Raw genomic sequence first — 24854 nt, 5'->3', positions numbered from 1 at the left:
TAACTTCAGCTTGGAGAAGCTGCATTCTCCACTGGCAACTGTTGTAGGAAGTGTTAGAAGTATGCACAGAGCAACAAAAGCATTTAGAAAGAGAGTGGTCATATTTGTGCACATATATTCCAGAACAGCCTTTGGAGTTGATCCTGCTGAAATGTATCTTGAGAGGGCTTTCAGTTCATCACCTAAATCACTTGCATCAATATCACGCTTGTCATCATGTGTCAACACTGTCTCTAGTGCCCTGCATTGCTGATGTAGGTCTTCTTCAGGTATAGTGAGGAGTTTTGGAATATCATATAACATCCCAAATATACTGCGGTGTTCCTTGAGCTGCATGAAATGTTTTTCAACTGACTGTATTTACAATCTAGCTCCTGGTTAAAGAATTCAACTTTGAATTGTTGTTTGGGGTCTCTTATGGGATTATCCCATGCCTCGTAATCAAAGTGTCTTCTTCTTCGGTGACTCTTGTATTCTTGAATGGGTGGGAAAATAGCTTCAGTGTGAAGTTCCTCTGCCAACTTCTGTGCATTCTTCAGAATGTTTGAAATCGCTCATCTGACTGGTAAGACTGTAGGTATGACTTTGCTTTGTCCAGTTGTGCCATTGCTCCAGATATATTAAGGTCAACACCTTGGAGTCTCTTACTTATAACATTTATTTCAAACAGCATGTCATGCCACAACACTAAGCCACACAGAAATTTGAAGTTATGTATGTTTCTGGTGATTCCATTTCCCTCTGCCACTGTTTTCCCACAAACAGTTCCTGTCATAGCCTTATCCTCCATAATGGCAACTATGGCATCATCTATCTTCCCAATTTGGTGTTTGATGGGATAGCTCAGTGGTTTGAGCACTGGCCTGCTAATGAGTTCAATCCTTGAGGGGGTCATTTGGGGATTTAGTTGGGGATTGGTCCTGCTTTGAGCAGGGGGTTGGACTAGATGACCTCTTCAGGTCTCTTCCAACCCTGATACTCTATGATTCACTCGACTTTCCCATTGTGTGGCACTCAGTGGTTTCAGTGCCAGAGAGGATGTTCCCAGATGTTGCTTCAAAATTTGCCATCAATGAGTTGATGCAGAGAAAAATACATAGATGCTTTGAATTACATTAAAAAATTCAGCAGCCTCACTAGAAGCTGACGCTGCATCACTGACCACCAAGTTCAATGAATGAGAACTGCATGGGACAAAAAAAGTTCGAGGGTTTAACTCTTGGATCCCTGTCTGCACTCCTCTGTTCTTTCCTCTCATTTTGGCACCATTATCATAGCCTTGACCTCTCATGTCAGCTATCGCAATTCCCGTATCTTCCAGCTTTTTAAGAAGCATATTAGTCATATCAGCTCCTGTAGTATCATCAATGTCAATAAATTCTAGAAAATGCTCTCTGACAGTCACCACTGCAGGGACATTTTCGCTAGGTTCTGTTGTTGTTACAAAATGCACCATTAAAGTCATTTGTTCCATAGGGCTGATGTCAGGTGTGCAGTCCAGAATAACAGAGTACTATCTTGCTGACTTCAGATCTGCCACAATCTTCTGTTTGAATTTTGTTGCTGGTAACTGTATGATCTCATTTTGAATTGTTTTTCCAAGGTAGTGGTGTGTGTACATTTCTTGGGTGGTGACTCTTCTTAGATGCTCCTGGAGTACAGCATCAAACGCAGCCATCAGCTCCACAATTTTAAGGAAGTTTCCATTGTTTGGCACATACAGCTGATCTGAAGTGTCATGCAGTGCTAGGTTTTGGGTAGCAAGCACTCTCAGAATGGCAATGAGCCTTTTCAGAACATGTGGCCAGTAAAGAGACTCTGATGCAATCTTCTCCTTATGCTGATCATCTATGGTGGCCTTTAACCTTAGTCTCATCTTAAGCTCTTTCTACCTATGGAATGCTTTCTGGTGATTTGCTGCCTTCTCATGGCATGTTAAATTTCTAGCCAGATTTTTCCAGTCCTTTGTTCCTGTAGAACCCAATGTGACTGGAACATTAGACTGGAAGAGTTTGCAACAAAAACAGTATGCAGCATTCTGGGTTTTTGAGTACATAAGCCATGGCCTCTCCACTTTGTCACCATTGGGGAATTCATGCCAGTAAGGTGTTGGATTTAAACTTCTATTTTCATTGTCTTTGGGGAACATGAAGTTTTTTACTTGCTGTGACCCATGCAGTACAAGGAAGTCCCTCAGGCTACCGCTCAAGTTGGTCCACAGTCCTGGATCATCTAGACTTAAGGAACTAAACTGAGCAGCTGCTGTTTCTTGTGCCTCCACCACACTCTTTTCTGATCTACTTTTCTTCAGGAATATGCATGGTTACATCCATTTGTGATGGAGATATGGATGCTGCAGTAGCTGCCAGGTCACCTGTACTCTGACTAACTGGAAGATCAGGCATCTCCTCACCACTCACATCCTCACCGGGGCCGGAAGGCTCACTGTGAACATTTGTGTCTATGTATCTCAGGAGAGTGCCTTCCTGCTTAGATAGAAAAGTTTCCTTTGCTTGCTTTCTTTTTCTGAATGCCTCCCCAGAGGGGCGTTTTCTTCTTTCACTCATGACTGCTGTTCTGTGCCAGCAATAGTGGATCTCAACACTCAATTGAAGGGGACAAATAAGCAGTCTGGTAGCAGGGCCTGAGTGAGGGAAGATATCAGCATCTTAAGGGCCTAACTGGCTCCTACTACTTCAGGTGACTGCCTGTTCTCAAGTGGGTTCAGGGAAGCAGTAGGAAATAGGAAGCTCCCTTAGAAGCTGGTGTTAATCAGTCCAGGCTCCTGGGGGTGCTAGAGAGGTACATAAGAGGCTCCTCCTCCTCTCTCTCCCTGCAGCTGCTGCTGCTTTCTGTTATTCCCTCTCACCTTTTCTCCTGCCTGCTGATCTGTGCCCTCCTTCCTCCAGCACAGCACTCCACCATCTCTGTGCATCTAGAGCAGAGAGAATACATATGCACCAGCCCCAGACACAATTTTCTACATTCTGGGTCCTAGTGGCGCCTCCTCCCCGCCCCAACAGTCTGGCACCTGAGGCAGCCACCTCAGTTCACCTCATGGTAAAGGCCAGCCCTGAGATTCTTGTTTAAAGTGCCTCATCTTGCTCACTTATTATAAAGTAGATTTAGATTAGTGTGGCCTAAACTATAAACTTGGATCACTTTCAGCAATGCATCTTTATTCATGTGATTAACATCAGAGCAGGTAAGGCGACTGCCTAGGATGCTGGGGTTGGTGCTTGCCAGGTTCAGGATGCTGTTTCTGTTTTTAGCGACAAAAGGGAAAATAGAAAGTTTGAAATAAAATGTTTCAGGTATTCAGTATGTGGATAAATTTTTCACTAACCTCCTAGAATGTTCTGGACCTTTGTAGAATCTCACAGAACCTTCCAGACTTTCTGAGAACTACATTTTCCTTGAACCTCCTAGAATCTTGTCAGCCATGCCCTCGCAGGTATATAAGGGGCAGGGCATTGCCAGTCAATCAGTGAGATATAAGAATGAAGTGAAGTGAAAGCCCAGCTGCGATATTGTGAACCTTGTTTTATTGTGTAATTGTGAAAGTGTACTTGTGCTTTAAGACTTGAAAAGTTCAAGCAATGACTAATAAAGGACATATTTAATGAGATGCGAGAGGTATGTATTGAACCCCTATCTATGTAACGATATAAATGAAATACTGTTACCTCCTTTGCCAAGTCGCGAGTGGTGAATGCAGCTTTTCGAAACTCAGGCTCATTAAAACATATCTTCAGTTGATGCTGGCTAACAAGAGACTGCCATCGCTTGCTATTTTATCGCTTGAAAATGCCATTGGCCAGACCTCTCTAGCGCTGTCCTTCAGTTTGCTTGGGCAAAGGCGAAAAATAAAAAGCTTTTGCACTAAAGGACTAGGGTTAGCATTCTAAAGCTGTCACCTACTATAACACTATTTAATACTGGTCCAGACAATGTTGGTGCACAGTTCAATTTCTTCATGTTAGTACATTTCAGTTATTCTTAAAAGTTTCTATAAGCTTAGAGGAAACAATATTTTTTATTTGCTTATATATGGCATGAATAAATACAGATTTACAGATCCTAGCATGCAAATTTATCATCTTGTATAACAGGGATAAATCATGCATGCAAATTGTGCATCAGTGTTGTGAAATGGGCTACAAATGCAATAAAAATAAGATATTCAAAAGTTTAACAAATAAAGATGCTTCTCGTGTGGGGCCCCATTTGGTATAGGGCTAGCCCTGATTAAACTAAAGATAACCAAAAAAGTGAAGAAAATACCCATCCACCTCCTGCATTGTCCAAGTAACAGCTGTACCATTTATGAGATCAAGACCCTGTTGATTAATGATTAATGAAGTTTGACCATATCTGCTGAGTTACTTAACCTACAAAAGTAAATGAGCCAGAAGAGGATTTCAAAAGGGGACCCCTGCAGACTTGACCCAAGGTAGCCATTTACTGCAGCAGAGGAAATGCTTGTGATTTTCAAAGTGCTGGAACTTCAAGCATGATTGCAACCACTGAAAACAGTGGTGGTGCCTTTATTAATAAATATTTCACTAAAGAATAATCATCATAATTCTGACTTATTCACTCAATGAAAATACAATTAATTAGAATGCCTGACTTTTTATAAAGTTACACAGCACTGTAGTTTGTATCCCAAATGGAATAATATTGACATCCTAATTTAACTTGTTGTGTGCTCTGTGACATTTTTCAGGATCTGCTCTCCACCTCCCTGCTGACAATGATAAATAACACAGAATCCTTATGCAGATTTGTTTATTTTAAACAGCTTACAAAGGAGAAGATTTTGCTGCCATTTTAATGTTTTCAAAAGACAGGTCTTAAAAATAAAAATTATGGCAACTCAATTTTTGAGGATTAATATATTATTTTATTTTTAAAAGATTCATTTATTTTAGCTGGCATTGTTGTTATTTTTTCTTTCATTCTTCGCTTATTTTCTGAGTGCAATAAAATATTCCCTGTTTAGTTTTCCCCTCAGTTTTGTATCATTCATTGAGATTATCCACCATTTTGTTACTCCAGTTTTATGCCAGCATAACTCCACTGAAACCATGCAACATTGCATTGGTGATGCAGGCCTCATTTAATTCTTAACTCTCCATGGATATGTATTTTCATACAATAATCCATGGCTGCAGTGGAATCTTCACCGGATTATACAATGTAGATACAATTTTCCCTCATGTACAGTATGCATTTCAATGCAGTCCTTCAGGTACTGTATGGCAATGGCTTTCACAATATTAGCAATGAGGTGTACATATTTGTGAGGGGGAAAAAAGCATAAGATTTGTCCCATTATGGATATACTACAGGCTCATATTTACATGAATGAATATCTTGTTTCACGACTTCATTACATTTTGCACAATGTATACAAATGCATCATGTTTCATAAATTTGGTAATGATCCTGTACTGGAGTCTACTAGCATGGGCTCTGTGAAGTAAGTGGGATGCTTCATGGATACAGGGGGCCACGCTCATGGTCCAGAAGCAGGATCAAATCCTTTTGTCTGATTTTGTTCCCTTTTATTTTTTTTGAGAAATATCCCATTTTCTCCCATTTTCAAACAGAAAAGATTTGTTGTAGCTATCCTTCACGCAAACTGTCTTGCACATAGTTTTTATTTCCTTTGCAAAACTTTTGCTCACCTCTGGTGACTTTACATCATAAGTCAAGACACGGTGCAAACCTGATATAGCGTTTAAAAAGTCTCTCTCTCTGACTGGTAGTATCTAGCCATGCCACAGGAATATACGTCAGTCAAATCTATATTTAAATCTTTTATGAATGCAGATATCATAGTCAGCTGCTAACCTGAGGAACAGCAGTTAATAGTATCTATGCAGGGGGAAGGAAACAATGAGTACTGTTTGTGCCACAGAAATATTAATTTAGTACGCACCACTTCTGAAATATTCATCTGCCAATTAAAACACTGATTTCAGCTTGCCAGCAGTATAATACAACTAATTAAACATCTTAATAATCATCCCTCCACTGAGATCCATTAGGTGATTTTGTGCTGTTTAGAAATTTCTATTTGCTACCTACTCTTTACCGGCTTCAAAATTGTTCTCCATTTCTGCAAAACTAAGTGAGTTTCTGACTCTATTATGCTGCAGAAATGCACTTTGCATTGAAATTTATGCTCAGGCATAACTTCCCACACTGGCCAGTGACGGAGAAATTAATTAGATTTTAGCTTCAATGCAGTATTAGAAGTGGGAATATAACTAACTAGAAAGAGGAAAGGAACCTTTTTTTTAAAAAAAATGGTAATTATTAAATGAACCACAATAATTTGTACTTCCTAACTAGTGGATTATGCTTTATTTGAATCCCCTTCCACTGTCCAAACTGAGCCAAATATCCCTTTCCATTAGATGTCTTCATAATTGAAATCTATTCCAGGTCAGCAGTGTGCCTAGGAAGAGGCTTAACTCTGGGGGCCAAATTCTAGGATCAAATCAACATAATGTATGTCTAGGTTTTTCTTGTGAACTGCACAAACAGAAGTCTGAAATCCACTGCCAAATATTCCAGATATGAGGAAATAGGACAAATATTCAATATATTGAATATGCTGGTGACATTTACTGTCTGACAGTACCAAAACAAATTGTAAGAGGGAACAGTGGGATGATGTTAACATCTCTTTCCTTGTTACTTACCAAAAATAAAATCATTTGCATTTTTCTCTTTAAAATATATGTTTGTTCTTGAATGCTAGTTGCCAATCTTTTATTGAATGCCAGTTGCCAGTCTTATTAATTTATTATTATGCCTAGCTATCCTTGTTGTCCATTCTATTAATTGTGCACAATATCATCCATAATGATATTTGTATACTGAAAATTCAGTACGAACAGCTCAACAAGGAATCTTGGACAAGACTTGCATGATTTCTGTCTAATTTAAAAATGTAATACTTATTCTTACTTTTGTGCAGAATTATCTGTCATGTAATGTGGTTATGAAATAACTGAAAGAATGCCAAGTTTCAAAAGAACCCTAACTATTCTCTGATAACACCCAAAGGGCCAGATTGTGGTATTTTTAATCATGTTAAATAGCACTTTCCTCCATTGACTTAATTGGGACTATTCACAGAGCAAGTTACTATTCAACATATCTTTATCACACTCTAATATGTAACTAGTAAGATGGTTATAACCAAAGAAATGACCAGGAAACATTAGCTGTATTTGAAAGAGATATATTATACGACAAAAACATGTAAGAAAAGAAATATAAAAGGTGAAATGTATGGATTAAACCACCACCGTATTTGAATACACCTCTACCTTGATATAACACTGTCCTTGGGAGCCAAAAAAAACCTTACCACGTTATAGGTGAAACCATGTTATATTGAACTTGCTTAGATCCACTGGTGCAGCCCCACCCCCCCGGAGCACTGCTTTACCGCGTTATATCCGAATTCGTGTTATATCGGGTTCCGTTATACTAAGGTGGAGGTGTAGCAGGATATCCAGCCCAAACTCTGATCTATTATGCCCTGATTCAGCAAAGCACTTAAGCACAAGCTTAACTTTAAGATGTGATGAAGTTCCATTGAAGTCAAGGTTTAAGTGCCTTGCAGATCTCCTGAAGAGCATAATGCAAAGTAAATTATGCTGCCTTTGCATCATGCCAAGGACCACAGAAATCTTCATGCTTTACAACATCTTGCATTCTTTAATGTTAATAATGGCTCCTCTTTGAGCCAACCACACAGTGGTGTGGATTGCTGAAGCCATAGGTCAGCAAGGAACAGGGGCGGCTCTAGACATTTCGCCTCCCCAAGCACGGCGTCATGCCGCAGGGGGCGCTCTGCCGGTCGTGGTCCCGTGGCTCCGGTGGACCGCGGGACCAACGGACCCTCCGCAGGCACGCCGCCAAAGGCTGCCTGCCTGCGGCCTCCTGGCAACTGGCAGAGCGCCCCCCGCGGCATGCCGCCCCAAGCACGCCCTTGGCGTGCTGGGGCCTGGAGCCGCCCCTGGCAAGGAAGTGTCTCTCACCTGAAAGGTTCCTGCATGATCTTCTTCTTTGTCTCCCTCTTTGCCCTCCTTCAGAGCAATCAGTGTGAATCCACGGAAGTAGGCTGGAGTGGCAGCAGAAAGGGTTACTGAAGCAAAAAAGAAAAAAAATAGTTGATTGTGAAATCAAGAATCTATGTAACAGTTTATTCTTCAACTTTGTCTAAATATTTGTGTTAATTTGGTGCTAATGAAAGCTAAAGATTAATAGAGTACAGTCAGGCAGAGTGCAGGAAGGTTCAGTCCAAGCTTCCATATGCAATTCTACCAATAAGTCTCAGCCTTAATATGAAACATTGCTGTTATTTACAACCCATGGATTTTCTTAAAAATAGACTGTCAATATGCTAAACTCTTGAGGGAATTTTGCTGCAGAGACATATCTACTGGGGCCTTTCCCCCAGTAGCTCCGGCTCTTTCCTGAGCAGGGATGTGGCCCCTGACGTATACCATGTTTCCTTAATTTTAAATGCAAAATAAGAAAAATTTTAGCCAAATCTCCGAGTCTAACAGAGCAGGGCCAGCTCCAGCTTTTTTTGTGAGAAATCTCACCAAAAAAAAAAGATATAGCCGCGATCGGCGGCACTTCAGCGGCAGCTCTACCACGCCGCTTCTTTCGTCCGTGGCAATTCGGTGGCAGGTCCTTCCATCCGAGAGGGACTAAGGGACCCGCTGCTGAATTGCCTCCGAAGACTCAGACGTGTCACCCCTTTCTATTGGCCGCCCCAAGCACCTGCTTCCTTCGCTGGTGCCTGGAGCCGGCCCTGCAACTGAGCTACAAATGCCTTATCCACCAGTCAAGGTTAACTACTTTCCATTGCCCTCATCCTGGGGCTGAACATGCCAAAAGCATAATTTACCACTAGAATTGACCCCAGGAGACTGTTCTGCTAGCTATGAATTAACAGAGCACAGTGGACTTTAGTTAAAAAAAAAAAAAAAGAAACCTTAAAAGCACCCTTACCAATGCCCTAGCCTGCCCAGGAATGCCCCATGCTTCAAGTGTCTGTGGAGATATTTGTGTGCTTCAGAGCTGGCTTCTCTGATTTCACAATCGCTGGAGACTTCCCCTACATTGGGAGATTCCCCAACTCTCCTGTTAGTCCATCTTTCTATTGTATTATCTCCCATTCTACCTAAGTTCTTATGCTGTCCTCTTCACCCTTGTATCTGACAACCTTCCAGCAGTGCCTTATGCAAAGTGACAAACATCTGTCTCTCCATGTCTTTTATGCTCCCAGACTGGTGCAAAGGGAACAGATTTGTGGCTCGATAACTCTAAAATTCCTTTCTAACTTTCTCCAAACTTCCAAGAAAAATTCTACCCTGGGATGAGAATGGCCATGTGAAATTTCAGGGAAATTGGTTTCTTTTGGGGGAAAAAATAGGTGTTTGAAAATTGGGCTTACACTGTGAGAGTAGCTTCAACTTCAACTATGAAGCAGATACTGACATTTCATAATCTACTTTCACACCCTTAAACTCTGGTTGGCACCATAAAGACTGAGGAAAACCCCTGATTCCTTGTGAACAATTCCCACCATCAATGCCACTACACAGAAGAAAATCCATGGTAGAATCCCTTTGACGCAGATAGGCCATCGGTGGTTGAAATGAAATGTCTGAGAGTGATAGGTAAAATTTAAAGGGTTTGTATTTTAGAATTTGTTCAATGTCCAAAAGTGTAGCTGCTTATCTGGAACATAGGTAGCTCTCCTTGATCTGGAAATTAGTCTAGAACAGTGGGTTTCAACCTATTTACCTTTGTGGGACACATATTAAACTCTCTATGTATTATGTGGGCTGCATCCACATAATATATACTAGCTATATGACCCTGAGGATGTCACATGGGCTGCAGCAGTGTGTTGACTGGGCCATAACCAGTGATGGGCTGAGAACCACTGGTCTAGAAATATCACAAGGACAGAATTTATCAGATGATTTCCAGCACTATCTAGTATAGTTAGGTCAGAAAAAAGAAAAGAATAGGTTTTCTGGGAGGATTTCTACCTATCTCCTTCTGGTCAGGCATGAAGAAAGGCAGATCAGAGAGATGAACAAAAAAAACCCCAAAAATTAAGTTAAATGAGCTAGTCCAGGGGTCGGCAACCTTTCAGCAGTGGTGTGCCGAGTCTTCATTTATACACTCTAATTTAAGGCTTCGCGTGCCGGTAATACATTTTAACGTTTTTTAGAAGGTCTCTCTATAAGTCTATAATATATAACCAAACTACTGTTATATGTAAAGTAAACAAGATTTTCAAAATGTTTCAGAAGCTTTATTTAAAATTAAATTAAAATGCAGATCTTATCAGTTTAGTGTGATCCTTGCCCTTGCTTTTCCTTGCTGAGTTTTCCAATGTCTGGCACGTATTTGGATACTTTTAGCTGCACACAGGCTTCTGAGTGATCACTTGTTAACCGGCTCCGAGAGGGACAGAGGACAGATTTCATGTGTGAAAATACCTGTTCACACAGGTATGTGGATCCAAATGCTGAAAGCATTGCAAAAGCAATTTTCAAACAGTTAAATTTCACTGGCAGGGATGTCCAGCAGGTCAGAATAGAGGACCCATGATCTCTCTCGGTAGCTTCCAGTGTGCTCCGCAGATCCACAAACTTTGATGTCCACAATTCTGAGCTTTTTAACTGAATGAGTTGCATTTCGAAATCTTCAACACCCATCCACTGAAATACAGACAAATCCAAGTCACTTTCGTTGAACTTTTCAGGTTTAATTAGAAAAGAAAGCATTGGGCCAAATCGCTGGAAATCTTGAAATCTGTCAGAAAATTCTGATTCCGGTTCTTGCATGTACTTTCCAATCTCATCAACATTGACAGTGCAACGTGTAGATAGCGCTTTTATGAGTTGGAAGTAGTGGAAAGTAGCAGTTTGAATATCCCTGGAAAAAACTGCTAGTTTCACAACAAATACTTTCCGGGCTTCATAAAGATCCAGAACTGTTTGCCCTGCACCCTGGAGACAGAGGTTGAGTTCGTTTAGGTGAGCAGTGATATCAGTTAGAAACATGAGCTTACACAGCCATTTGTCATCATCCAGTTCGGGGTAGTTTTGTTCTTTTTCTGACAAAAAGGCCTTGATTGCATCAAAACAGTTTACAAAGCACACCAAAACCTTGCCATGACTTAGCCACCGAATGTTGCTGTGAAGTGGGATGTCATTATAAGCACTGTCCATCTCTTGTAGCAGTGCTTGACATTGTCTCTGAGTCAAAGCAGATTGAGCAACAAGGAAATTCATAATTCGCACCACTGTATTCATCACATTATTAAGCTCTGAATTAAAAATTTTAGCGCACAGGTTTTCTTGATGTAGCAGTGAAATTTGACTGTCGGATGGCCAATTTGATCTTCAAGTAACTTTACAAATCCCTTCTGTTTTCCAACCATGGCAGGAGCACCATCTGTTGTCACACAAAATATTTTTCTGATGTCAACTTCTCATTCTTCAAAATGGTTTACAAAACTTTCCAGTATATCTTCCCCCTTTGTTGTGCCATGCAAGGGTTTTAGGCAACAAAGTTCCTCTTGAATTTCATCGGAAGCACAGTATCTTGCAACAACTGCCAAACGTGGAACGTCATTTATATCCACACTCTCATCAACTGCAACACTAAACACTGCTGTGTCTTTCAATGCAGTCATCTGCTTTTCCTTAATGTTTTCTGCCATTTCACTTATGCGTCTCTCAACTGTTCTGGCAGAGATAGGCATTTCTTTTATTCTAGATAAGATTGTTTCTTTATTTGGCAAATCATTGAACAAAATCTCTGAACTGCTGAGAAAAACTTCTTTTATATATTCCCCATCTGTAAACGGCTTTCTGTTTTTTGCAATGCACTGTGCAATCTTGTAACTTCCTTCTGTAGCTTGATTTTTTACTTACACTTAATCTTTTAAAAACACTGCTTTGCTTCTCATAGGCTGCTACTGCCTTTTTGATTGATTCAGTCTTGTCTGCTTCATCAAGAAAGGTTTTCTCGTGCTTCGTTTCAAAATGTCGTCCAACACTTGGCGTGCGACAAACATCACTTTCATAACAGAAAGCACAAATAGCACGGTCCTTCTTTTCAATAAATCCAAATGCGTCTGTCCAAGCAGGCTGAAATGATCAGACGTCTAGCTTCACTTTCTTAGGAGCTGCCATTTTGTCAAATGTTCCCTTCAACTCTCAGTGGGGAAAAAAATGGCGATAGAAGGCAGGCACAAGGTCAAATGCAGTGTGGTCTGAGATAAGCAATTTTAAGATGGGAGTGCTGAGCTGCACCCCCTCTTGCCTCATGTGCAACCCTCACTGTCCCAGGCTGGGAACAGTGGGCCACAGCGGGAAGGCTGCAGAGCAGTGATCCAAGGTAGAAGAGCCCAGGGTGGCCTGCAGGGACTCCAGGCCAGAAAGCAGGCTGAGCAAGGCTGGACAGCCAGACCCCCACTGGCAGGAGGTCAGCAACTGGAACCCCAGATTGGCAGTTGAGGTGAGTGAGCTGGCCTCGGTAGGGCTGAGCAGGGCTGCAGGCCTGGACCCTGTCTGGAAGGGGGCCTGCGCAAGGTGAGTAGGGCTGCGGCGGGGGGGACCCTGGCTGGCAAGGGGCCAGCAGCTGGAACCCCAGAGCAGCAACTGAGCGTCTCAGCCTGCCCCGCTTTGGGGTTTCGGCCTGGCTCCTCCCAGCTGGAGTCTCAGCCCCCTGCCAGCCTGGGGTTCCTTCCCCCAGGCCAGCAGCGGGTGCTGAGTGGGGCTGTGGCAGGGGGGACCCTGGCTGGCAAGGGGCCAGCAGCAGGAACCCCAGAGTGGCGGCGGGCTGAGCGGCTTAGCCCGCCCCGCATGCCATTAAAAATCAGCTCGCATGCCACCTTTGGCACGTGTGCCGTAGGTTGCTGACCCCTGAGCTAGTCTGATCTCTGGAAAGAGCTAGTCAATTAGAGCAATGGTTCTCAAGCTGGAGGTACGGGGTACATCAACTCATTCAGATATTTTACAACAGCCTACATGAAAAGACTAGCCAAGTCAGTACAAACTAAATTTCATACAGACACTGATTTGTTTATAGTGCTCTATATACTGTATCAGTGTTTGTCAACCTGGGGGGGGGAGGTCGCAATTTATTTTATAGTTATATGGTTAAAAATGAGAAATTAAGCAGTTTTTCAGTAAGTGTGCTGTGACACTTTTGTATTTTTATGTCCGATTTTGTAAGTTAGTAGGTTTTAAGTGAGGTGAATCTTGGAAGTACGCAAGACAAATCAGACACTTGAAAGAGGCACAGTAGTCTGGAAAGATTGAGAATCACTAAAACAGAGGAATTAATTTGAAAATACCTTTGTGAATATATGTGCAGCATTTGGCTCACTATGATCTAGAAGTTGTTGTTGTTGTTTTTTTCAGAGAAGAGCAGAATATTGCTCAACAAGTTAGCTATTCCTTAAAATGTCATGACTTTTAGCATAAGTTTGTATTCATTCAATGGAACTTAATTATCAGACTGCAAACTCTTTGGGGCAGGGTATTTTCATTACATGCTCGTAAAGTGCCTAGCACAATATGGTCTCAATCTCTGACTGGGCCTTCAGGCACTATGGCAATAATAATAAATAATAATCATAATTGTTATTCTCTTGTCAGTGCAGAAGGCCAATGAGGGTGGGGAGTTGATAAATGTAAATGAAACTCTAGGACCAGATTCTCAGCTGGAGTAAACAGATGCAGCACTACTGAAGTCAATGAAGTGCACCCATTCACTCTTGCTGAGGAACTGACAGAGTCTAATTCCCACAAAAATTATTGATATGCAGCAAACTTTCCCATGGATTAGTCACAGTTCAAGAGAAAAAATATGACTATATCAAATACATAGTTATTTCAGCAACATCTAAGTGACCATGAATTTGAGTAGAAAAAGCCAATTGTGGGCTGACCTTGGACATAGGTAATATACACAAAATCCATTTATATCCTTGAACAGGAACGTTTTCCACATTTAAAGTCCTATTCTGCAATTTTTGACTTACATATAGCTATGGTCTATTATCCTGTGGATCTCTCACACAACTTTTATTTCTCTTTGGATAGTGGAAATGAGAATTTGAGTATGGGGCAAGATTTGAGTGACAAGGGTTATGACATAAACTGTGAGTGTAAATTACTACTTGTGGAATGATTGTCTCTATCTTTTCAATGGGATTCACTACAGATGCTGGATTTACACTGTAACACGTATGTGGAATAGGTTGGTTGGCATAAAGACCATTCATAACATAAGCTCATAACTTGTTACATTAGAGAGAAAGAGATTTCTCACAAACCAGTGAAAATGGAATCAAGACCAAACTGACTGGTGATTCTTTGTTTCTGATTGGTGATACTTTTTAGTTACATTAATCCTTCTAATAAATCCCATTTGCTATTTCTGTCTCAGATTTTTCAGGCACCAAAAAGGAAGGAACAGTGATGGTTGTTGTGGAAACGGTTTTGCCTCCCAAGGAATAAGAGAAATACACTAGTATGCACATAATGACTATGGCCCCGATTCAAGCAAGGTGTCAAATCTATCCCCATTCAAGACAACACTTAAATACATATTGAAGTGTTGTCCTGAATAGGGATGCTTTCCTGAATCAGTACCTATATGTTTTACAATTGCATTTATTGCATAAACAGGCATAGTATAGTTAATATCCAGAGCAACAATAAAGAATCTATTATATTTTAGATTCTACATAAATAAGAAGAATCAATTAGCATTTCTTTTTTATTTCCCCCCCTCCGTGAAATTAGGACTTGTCACAGTTTTCGGGCTGCTGATGGGAGCCTCTTACTGTATGGACACTGAACAATCCTTCAGGTGCCCCCCATTTGCTTACAGTACACAATGGATCCTGTGATACAAACTGAGTTACATAGTCCACTTGTGCTTGGATGGGATGGGGCTCTTGGCTCCCACTCCCCTAGTCCCTTTTTGTATGTCCTCAGATTCCATAACTCAAAAAGGGGCAGAGGGTAATGGTATCAACCACCTAATCAGCTTGCCTTGGGACCTACCTGGCTGGTCTACCAGTGTTGTTGTCTCCTTGTAAGCATGGATGGGGGGAGGGTGCTTGTAAATGGCCTTTGTGAGGGCAGTTCTCCTGAAGGTGTCCCAGGAATTTCCCTTAGGAGCTGTAGAGCTACCATCTGCTCTCTTCCAGAACTGCTCAGCAACTGCTGGAAAATTCCTGCTTTTAAGTCCTTATTCTACCCTTGATATGATTGACAGGGCCCAAGGAATGGGGTCAGCATTGCCCGTGGCAGCTGTTTAACCCCTTCATCATTGGTGTGGGGTTTATACCAGGAGTTCTCAAGCTTTTTGTTTCTGAGGCCCCCCTCAACATGCTAGAAAAACTCCAGGGTCCAGCGTGGGGAGGGGAGGAGGACTCGGGGCTCCAGGCCAGGGATGGGACCCCTTGGGCATAGGCATAGTTTGACTTCTATTGGTGGGGTGGAGGGGTGGGCAAGGAGCGGCGGGACTCTGGCCAGCTCTCTACAGCAGGGTCCAGGGAGGCAGCACCACCTCCACCCCCTGACTCACCTCAGCAGGCCACCTGCCTGTCTGGGGCTGTGCACCAGTGACTACTCCCTGAGGGCTAAGCTGGCCTAGAGCTGCCTGGGTAGGTCTGACCATCTACGTGAGCAGTCAAAGGGGGCTGGGAGCAGCCACAACCTCAGGCACCAGCAGCAGATGGGCGAATGCCATGACTGCCCACTGGCCAGAGGAGCAGCTGCCCCACACTGCTTGGCTCCAGCTTCCCACCTAGGACCTGGCCAGAGGGCAGGGTCTAAGAGGGGTTGGGGATCAGGAGGAGAAGGAGGTGGGGGAGCTGCCCCCAGGACTACCCCACTCTGGTTAATGCACTGCAGTTTTGGGGGGCAACACCCTTGTGCCCCCTCAACACTGCCCATGGGCCCAAGGTTTCTCCCTGTGTCGGGGTTTCAGCCCCCACCCCCTGCTTCAGCAGGGGGAGGGGGAGCAGAGCTCCAGGTTTCGATTCTCTACCGCTCCTGACTTCTGCAGGGGTAGGAGGGAGCTCAGGGTTTCAATTCCACACCACTCCCGACTGCAGATAGGGGGACCTTGGGGCTTCAGCCCCACACCACTCCCCACTTCAGCACCACTCGGGGCACCGGGTTTCAGCAGCAGGCTCCGCAGAGCTCCTGCAAGGGTGGGGCGGTGGGGGGAGCGCAACCCCCCAGTTGAGAACTGCTGGTTTATACAACCTGTCATAGGGTTAGATCCAAAGTCTACTCAAGTCAATATAAAGGCTTTGCACCAGTTCCTAAAGATGTGTTTTGCCATTGACATGAATGAGGCCAGGATGTCACCCTTAGTGTTCCTGAAAGATGCTGAACAGGTAGGTCTGATGACTGAATGTATGGGTCTGTATTGTAGATACAGTGCAAACTTCCACCTACTTGTCAGTGTCACCAAATTCTAACCCAGGGGTCCAGATCGAAGCAAGAAAGTAGTTCAGCCTTTATGGACCTCTCCGTCCTTGGTTGGTCTGTTGAGATTGGCAATGTGTGCCATTTGTGGTGGCTCACTGATGAGGACACCAAGGCACTGAAAAAATGAACTAAAGTCTCTAAATTAATTTCAGATAGGACACTGTGCTGCCAAAAATCACAATATTTGGTGCTTTTTTTAAAGCCCCAGCTCCTGGAGGCACCTGGTTACTTCAGAAAGCAAATAAAATGAGTCCAAAATTTACTACTGTTTAAAAACTTCATGATTTTTAAGCTACTCATTATATATTGAGGTCTGAATCATGATTTTTGAATGCTTGAAGTAGGTAATACTGCTTGGTAGCTTTTTGGACACTACTGAGTTGGGCTACATTGAACACAGAGATGTAGGAGCGAAAGAATGTATATCTTCTTATCAGTTCTCTGACCTATCCAGTCTGCTAAGGTAACACTGCCTTACAAGATTTGATTTGAAGAATTGTTAAATAAAAAGGCTTGTTATAGTAACTTGCATGCACATTGTATCATTATTGGTCCTACAATATTTGTTTCTTTATATAACTGTATGACTGTGATTCTATGTCAGAGCTCAGTCTCATTTCATACAAGAGGTGGGGGTGTCATTACTTGATAGAGACTCAAAAGATAAAGGCCCTTTCTTGAGCTAAATTATAACACAGGTTCTATGTATATTATTTTGTAGGTCATTTAGGATGATTGTTGATTTACATGTAGATCAAATTGTTTATTGAAAATAACAGACCAAAGTAAAGACTATGTAACTCTGAGGGTGATATTCAACCTAAAACAAAAGGATTTTGTACATTTTACTTTCCTGGGGGAGATTAAATGCCAGAGGATCATTTCTATACCTCTTGGCCAAATCCTAACCCCTTTATAAGGATATACACTCTCTCTCTACCCTCCTCCACCCCCTACTAAATGTGATGCAGTCAGAATTGCACGGTAGGATTCTAAACACCCTTGGCTTTAGGCAAAGAAGCCACATTGTGTAACTTTCTCATTTAAATTAAGCAAAAACCTCTGTTGTATGTTGCATGAGTGAAGACAGAATAAGGCACTTTAGTTGTAAGAGGTGCTTTCTACCCTAATTACGATGCTTATTAAACTCCTGAGGTAGATAAATCAGAAGCACCCAGATAGGTGCAGAACAGAAGTTGTTAATAAATTCCAAAAAAGTGCGTCTTTGTGTGTGTGGTGGAGAGAGAGAGAGAATGAGATTCAACACTACTCAAGAGGGAAGCACTTGGAAAACCAATGCAAATGGAGCACACAATGTTTATCTGAGCTGGTCCTTGAACACTGTTTATTCTTCAGAGAAGGTGAGCAGACCTGCAAATGAAAATTCTATTAGCAACAGAAACAGCATCCAAATGGAAGGAGCATTTAAATGGATTATAATAGTCTCCTCCTTGTTCTCTTCAATAGCATAACAATTTGAGGAGGGAACAATTTGTATGCTCATGTGAAACATCCATCTTGCAGACTTTTTTTAGGCTTTTTTTTTTAAGTACATATTTATGGGAATAGAACCCACTCTGTCTTGTCATGTAAAATAACATTATGCAGTTTTCTAACTGAGCTAAAGCCTCTTCAGGATTAATAAAGTATCCAGGCTGGGACTGATTACTGTCAGTTACTGCTTCTGAGACTTTATTACCAAGAATAATTTTTAAAGTTTGAGTCCCTGTTTGATTGCTTACAAGGAGGCCCAATCATGCTCTCTTTGAGAGCAATGGAAATTGTGCCCTTGACTTCAGTGGGAGCAACAGCAGGCCTATTATGGCCTGGATTTTCTAACAGGCACAATAGTTCTATGCATATAGGCCTAAACCAAGGGTAGTCAATTATTCTTTGTCTAGGTCCAAATTTCTTGGTCAAGGTATATAGTCAAGGGGCAGACTCCAGAGAAACATTTTTCACACCACAATGACAATATTGATAATAAGAAGTAAATAAAAAGATTTTGCAGTCTGTTCAAAAGTGTCTGGCGGTCTGGATTTGGCCTGCAGTCCGCCTATTGACTACCCCAGCCTAAACTCCAGGGCCATGCAGTAATGTGAACAATGTTGTCACGTGATCCTGGGAGCCAGAGGAGCAGATTGTGTGCCACTGGGTGAGGGAAAGGGAATGCCCTGCCATCCGATTGCTAGAGCACTAGAGCCTCCAAATAAGTATATTGGGAGATGCCGTCAGCCAAACAACTTCAGCTGGGGGAAAGCCAATGAGCCCTTGGATGTGGCTGCTTTCTTGGCAGCCAGGGAAAGGAAGAGAGCAGGAGAAAAAAAAGAGTCCCCAGCCACCCTTACTCCCTCTCCTCTGGGCAGCTGGTGGAGAAGGGACACATTTACTGCTGCTGCCTCTTCTTTGGGAGGCAGAGTCATCCAGATGCTGACCTCAGGTTTTTTATGTGGCCCTTGGAGGAGGGAGTAACCCCATGACCACAACCCTCAGCTGCTCCTATCACGATTAGCATGATTCCTGAGGCCACCCTTGGATCATAGGGCCCTTTGATGAGATGCTCCCCTCTGGTTCCAGACCTATGAGCTACCACCATCCCAACATCTCCCTGAGCAGTAAAGCCCTGTGAGGGGGACCCCAGCTGTCTCTATCACTGCCACTCAGAACACTCCACAGGGCTAGCAAGCAAGACTTCTCCACCTATAGAGCCCTCTTAGTGCCTGCTTCCGGGCAAATGGATCCTATCCCACCCAAAGACAAGCAGCAGCAGTAGGCTAGAGAATAGGAAGGCCCTAGGCCTTCTGAAAGGTGAATGACAGCTGTGATCTGGGGTCCTCTGCTCCCTGCTGCACTGGAACAGCAGCAGTGATTCCCACTACTACAGCTTCAGACTCATGCGAGTGGCCCCCTCCATCACCAACCAAAACAGAGGCACAGATCTGAAAGGATCAGGGTTACTGGAGCCCCTAGGGGGCATGCCTTGTGCCCCAGGTCACCTTAAATCAGCCCTGGGCCCATGGTAACAGCCTTTGATTAATTTTGGCTCTGCCTCAGCTCAGGTTCCCAGAGTCTTCTACAACACTGTTTCTTGTTCTCTGGTAATTTACGAAACCAGCTTGTCCTTAATGTCCCAGCTTCTCTCATCACACACAGTTTCTTCACTTTGTATAACACAGAAGGATATTTCTAATTTCCCAGTGGAGACTCTTTTGAAAATGAACTCAATAGCCCTGTGTTAAAACTTTGCATGATGTCACCACATTGTACATGAAACAAGTTACATTAACTCTTGCTGGAGCTGATAAGTATACTTACAGGAACATTTAGCGATCTTCCACCCACACTCTAGTAAAGCATTCTTGAAAGACCGTTTGCTAGGTTTAGGTGTCATCTGAATAATTTAATCTTAAATGTCATAAGCATGTGTGCTTAGTTGAACATTTAGTGCCACAAATTAGATACAATTAACTCAGGCTTAAACAGAGACTGGGAATGGTTGGGTCATCACACTAATTGAATCTATTTCCCTATGTTAAGTTCTCCTCACACCTTCTATGGGTCATCTTAATTATCACTTCAAAAGTTTTTTTTTCTCCTGCTGATGATAGCTCATCTCAATTGATTAGACTCTTCCTATTGGTATGCATACTTCCACCTTTTCATGTTCTCTGTATGTATAAATATCTCCTGTCTGTGTGTTCTATTCTATGCATCCGAAGAAGTGAGCTGTAGCTCACGAAAGCTCATGCTGAAATAAATTTGTTAGTCTCTAAGGTGCCACAAGTACTCCTGTTCTTTTTGCAGATACAGACTAACACGGCTGCTACTCTGAAACAGTATAACTTGTTAGGGACAAGAACCTGAGAGCTAATAATGAAAAAAGAATGTAAAAACATTAATCTGATTATTTTGTTAATTGAGCTCTGTGTAATAAGACTTAATATACCCACCAAATGTGTTTCAGAAATCTATTTCCCCATCTCAAAAATAAAATAAAATAAAATATTCTGAGCGGATGAATCAAACACCTAATGACATTTTCACTGGAAATAATTTGCAAAACTTTATAAGAATATTTATGTTTAAGTCACTGCCCAAGAACCAGAGGCTTCTCTGTAGTGCCACTAGAACAGATGATAAGCTGACATGCAATATAAAGTCTTGCAAACTCAAGCTAAGAAGTCAAATGTCTGTTAACCTGTTAGTGGATGTTCCCCTCTAAGAATTTAAGTCTAATGATTATATTCCATGAGACAGTGCACATGATTTTTCTTCAACTTGAACTCAGATGCTGTGTTCATCCAGTGGAAGAGTACTGCTCTTAATACTGAATCTAACTAAGGGGGGAAGGATGGAGAACCACCACTTGGAAGCAGCTCTGAAAAAATTATTTGCTCTCCACAAAAGATGGTTTCACTGATACACTACTTATTAGTCTGTAATGAGAGATCAGATGTCTAACTGCACGTTCAGTTTCTTTTCAAAGTGGTATTTTCAATACGACATCAACAATGTTTATGAAGGATGTTTATTTCCAAATAAATATTATCAGGCAGAAAAAATGACTTGAAACTGCTTTCACCTGTTAATTATGCAAAAATGCTGAGATGAGTTTAGGAAGTTCGTTTCCAGCATTATATGTGCAGTGTTCAGCACAGAATGCATCCCTAGCACTCTTATCTACAGTGGTCATTAGCACCATCTCTCTTTCACTCTCTCCTTCCTGCTTGAACCATCTGTTCATATCCCCAGCAAAAACGCGTGGGGGTGGGGGAGATAAACGTAAGTGGGAAATTGGGAAGTTAGCAGCCTCCTGCATCAGTTTGCCCTTATGCTAACTCATTAAATTAATACTCATATTTGAGGGCAAGAACAATTAGCACCGAGTTTATCTGCCTTTCCACTGCATGCTAAATCTTATACATTTTGCTGTGCTCCATTGCTGGGGGTGGGGGAAAATCAGAGTAACAGAGGGGGAGTCCGTGTTGCACCATAGAACAAGCGGTCTGTAGACTCTTGCTGCCACTCGTAAAGCTGCTAGCACACACGAAAGAAGCAGGAAATCCCCCTTAGTGCCGAATGAAATATTTGGGGTGAAGTGTTACTCTGAAATACAACTCACACTCACTTGCTGTGAAAGCATCCCCACTGCAAGCGGTGTGCGGAAGTACCCCTCAGTGTCTCGATTTTACACACACACACACACACACAGAGGTCTTTTAGTTTCAGTGACACTTGTTCTAGTCACCACCATCATCATCATTAATTACTGTTATTATTATATTGTGTAATTACAGAACTGCAAAGACTTACCCCTGTAATTGTTTCCAGGCTTGTAAAATTCAGGATCGCCTTCTACTCTCAGGCTAAATTCATTATATCCCTCTCTTCTGGTGCCTTGGGCTCGCAGAATCCGGCTGCAATAGCCTTCTGATTTCGTGGCTTTCTCTAAGGTTTCATCAGAGAAACCCAGCGCCACTAAGGGAAAAGTCAAAGCCAGAAAGTGCAAAGCGAAGGGTTGTAAATGAAGTCCCATCCTCGGTGCTCCCAACAACTTTTTGTGGTGCTGCTGCTGCGGATCACAACATGAACAGGTTGGAAAGGATGGCTAGGAAATACCCCCCTTGTCTCTGGAGAAAACAAGCAAGCCAGCAAGCCTCTGACAAAGCCACAGCCTCTGTCAGTTTTACCCTGCGAGTTCTCCCCAGCATGGGAAGAAAGAGAGAGAGTCTGAAAGCTGCGAGATCCGAGGGAGGGAGAGAGAGGGAGCGAGCAGCGAGCTCTGATCTTGCCCAGATCCCGAAGTGAAGTGCTGTTTTGTTTCAGAGCTTGTGATTAGCAGCTCGGCAATGTTTACTTAGCAGAGCTGCATTCACAGGGTTTGGTGAAATAGCAGAGCACGCTGCTGTCTCCAAGACATCCAAAGGGGTGGGGGAGCTTCAACTGGATGGACTGAGCTAACAGACTCGAAATTAATCACCCACATTCCTGCCAAAGTCTATAGTTACTGAAGGGATAAAAAGGCTCAAAGAATTTCCTGATTCCCCCCAACACCACTTTTCTTCCAACCACCAGACACTGCAAACATTTATCGAGTTCAGCGCAGCAATAGCCACATACTCCCTGAAGACTTGAAAAGCAAAGGGAGGCTAGGCTGCAGTTTCTTAAGTGCAAACTTTATCAGGGTCATGTATGTGAGCGATATGGGGAGAGGGATATGCCAGAAGCAGTTGATTCATTTCTACACCAAATCCTCATCCAGCAACTGTATATTTTATACACATGCACTCACTGGCAAATTCTGACTTCAATTTCCATTTGGTGAATAGAGGGCTCTTAAATAGATGGACTATCCACACAAGAGTGGCCCCCCCTCCACACACACACAGATGTTTCAGCATTTACTGCAGGCTGAAATTAGCTTTATAGTAGTGGTGTGGTAGGGCAAAGAGGGTCCTGCCAAGATCTGGCCCCATTGTGCCAAGTACTGCACCTACCTACAGGAAGGGACACAGTCTATGCCCAAGAATAACATACAGACTGAATAAAGGTTTCGCACATGCAGAACTGAGGTACAGAGAGGTACAGTGTACAAAGGCACATTTTACAAACGGTGACTTACCCAAGGTCACACTACAAGTCTGCAGCAGAGATGGGAGGTGAACTCCTTCTCCTGAGTCATGGGCCAGTGCCTCAACTACATGACTATCCTTCCTCAGGAAAAGGCAAAAAAAACCCACCAGAGTCATGTCATGTGTCTGAATTCTTCTCATGTCACCATATGTTGCGTAAGGCACAAACAAGACTCTGCCATCCCTCTCTCTCCTGGGCCAATTTCTTTGGCATGCACTGGGTGAGCAAGGTTATAGCAAGCTCAGCGAATGATATGTTAGGCATGGTCTTGTCTAAAGACAACTTCCAATGGGGCCAAGGATCCATAATATTGACTTTCCAATATATCAAAGTTGATGTGGTTGGCACCAGATCTCAAATAGTTCCCAGTGAATGAAACAACAGGGGTGTCCTGTAAAGAGCATTTCTTGATTGCCGTCTCTTCCTTCTTCTCTCCTCCATGCAGACACATACAGGATCCTTGCAGGATCCTTTGTTTACCTCAGAATGTGGGGTAACTCTTCATCCAATTTCAGTTCACAATAGTGTTAAAAAGGGGATTCCATTTTGGGGGTTGATCCCAGATAACTAGTCTGCATAGAATAGAGGACAGCTACCTCAGTAACCCCGTTGGGACGTTAGCCTAGTAGATTCAGGAAGTAGGAACTCTGGAAAAGTGAAGCCTCAGCTGGAGAGTAGTGTTTTCCAGTTCTGGGCACCACACTTGGCAACAGATGTGGACAAATTGGAGAAAGTCCAGGGGAAAGCAACCAAAATGATTAAAAGTCTAGAAATCATGACCTTCAAGGAAAGATTGAAATAAGTGGGATTAGTCTGGAAAAGAGAAGACTGGGAGGGGACATGATAACAGTTGTCAAGTATGTTATAAAGAGGAGGGTGATAAACTGTTCTCCTTAAATTGTCTGTTGATAGGACAGGAGGAGAAGTAATGGGCTTTAATTGCAGCAAGAGAGATTTAGGTCTGATACTAGGAAATACTTTCTAACCCTAAGGATAGTTAAGCACTGGAACAAATTACCTAAGGAAGTTGTGGAATCTCTGTCATTGGAGGTGTTTAAGAACAAGTTAGATGAACACCTGTCAGGGATAGCCTCTAGATAATACTTAGTCCTGCCTCAGTAGAGGGGACAGGACTAGGTGACCTATCGAGGGCCCTTCCAGTGCTACATGCCTATGATTAGGTACCCAAATCCCACTGGATTCCAGAAATTGGGGAAAGGTTCATAAAGAGCTACAAGAATAATTCAAAATCTGGAAATGCTGCCTTCTAGTGAGAGACTATTTGATTTATTCAAGAAAGTTAAGAGTTGACTTGATCATGCTCTACATGGGGATCTAATAGAAAAAAAGCATAAGAGGATCTAGCAGTTGCAAGCTCCCTAATAGACAAATACAGACTAGAAATAAGAAGTAAATATTTTTTAAAGTGAGAATGATTACAACTTACACAGGAGTGTGGTAGTCTCCATCTCTTGCAGACTTTAAATAAATAAAAGCCTGATGTCTTTCTAAAAGATATGCTATAGCTCAAACAGAAGTTATTGTCTTGATGCAGAGCTTATTGGGTGAGGATCTTTAGTATTTAGAGTTAAATTTTTCCTGTTTTTTTTTAAATGTCCTGATCAACCACTATAATAT

General features: G+C 42.4%; 1 protein-coding gene across 1 annotated transcript in view; it reads right to left on the bottom strand.

The window, feature by feature from the left end:
* SPON1 (spondin 1) overlaps nucleotides 1–22417 on the bottom strand; it is a 337162-nt gene extending 314745 nt beyond the window's left edge. Inside the window, exons 1-2 of the mRNA XM_045015301.1 lie at nucleotides 21897–22417; nucleotides 8067–8173 (exon numbers count right to left, since the gene is read on the bottom strand). Coding sequence (XP_044871236.1) covers nucleotides 8067–8173; nucleotides 21897–22119 — 330 coding nt within the window. The 5' untranslated portion in view covers nucleotides 22120–22417. The remainder of the gene's footprint in view (nucleotides 1–8066; nucleotides 8174–21896) is intronic.
* Nucleotides 22418–24854: the final 2437 nt, after the last annotated feature.

Source organism: Mauremys mutica, chromosome 4 (assembly GCF_020497125.1).
Source record: "Mauremys mutica isolate MM-2020 ecotype Southern chromosome 4, ASM2049712v1, whole genome shotgun sequence".
Taxonomy (NCBI): domain Eukaryota; kingdom Metazoa; phylum Chordata; order Testudines; family Geoemydidae; genus Mauremys; species Mauremys mutica.
Note: the sequence above shows the minus strand (reverse complement) of the source record. Positions and strands in the feature narration are given on the sequence as shown.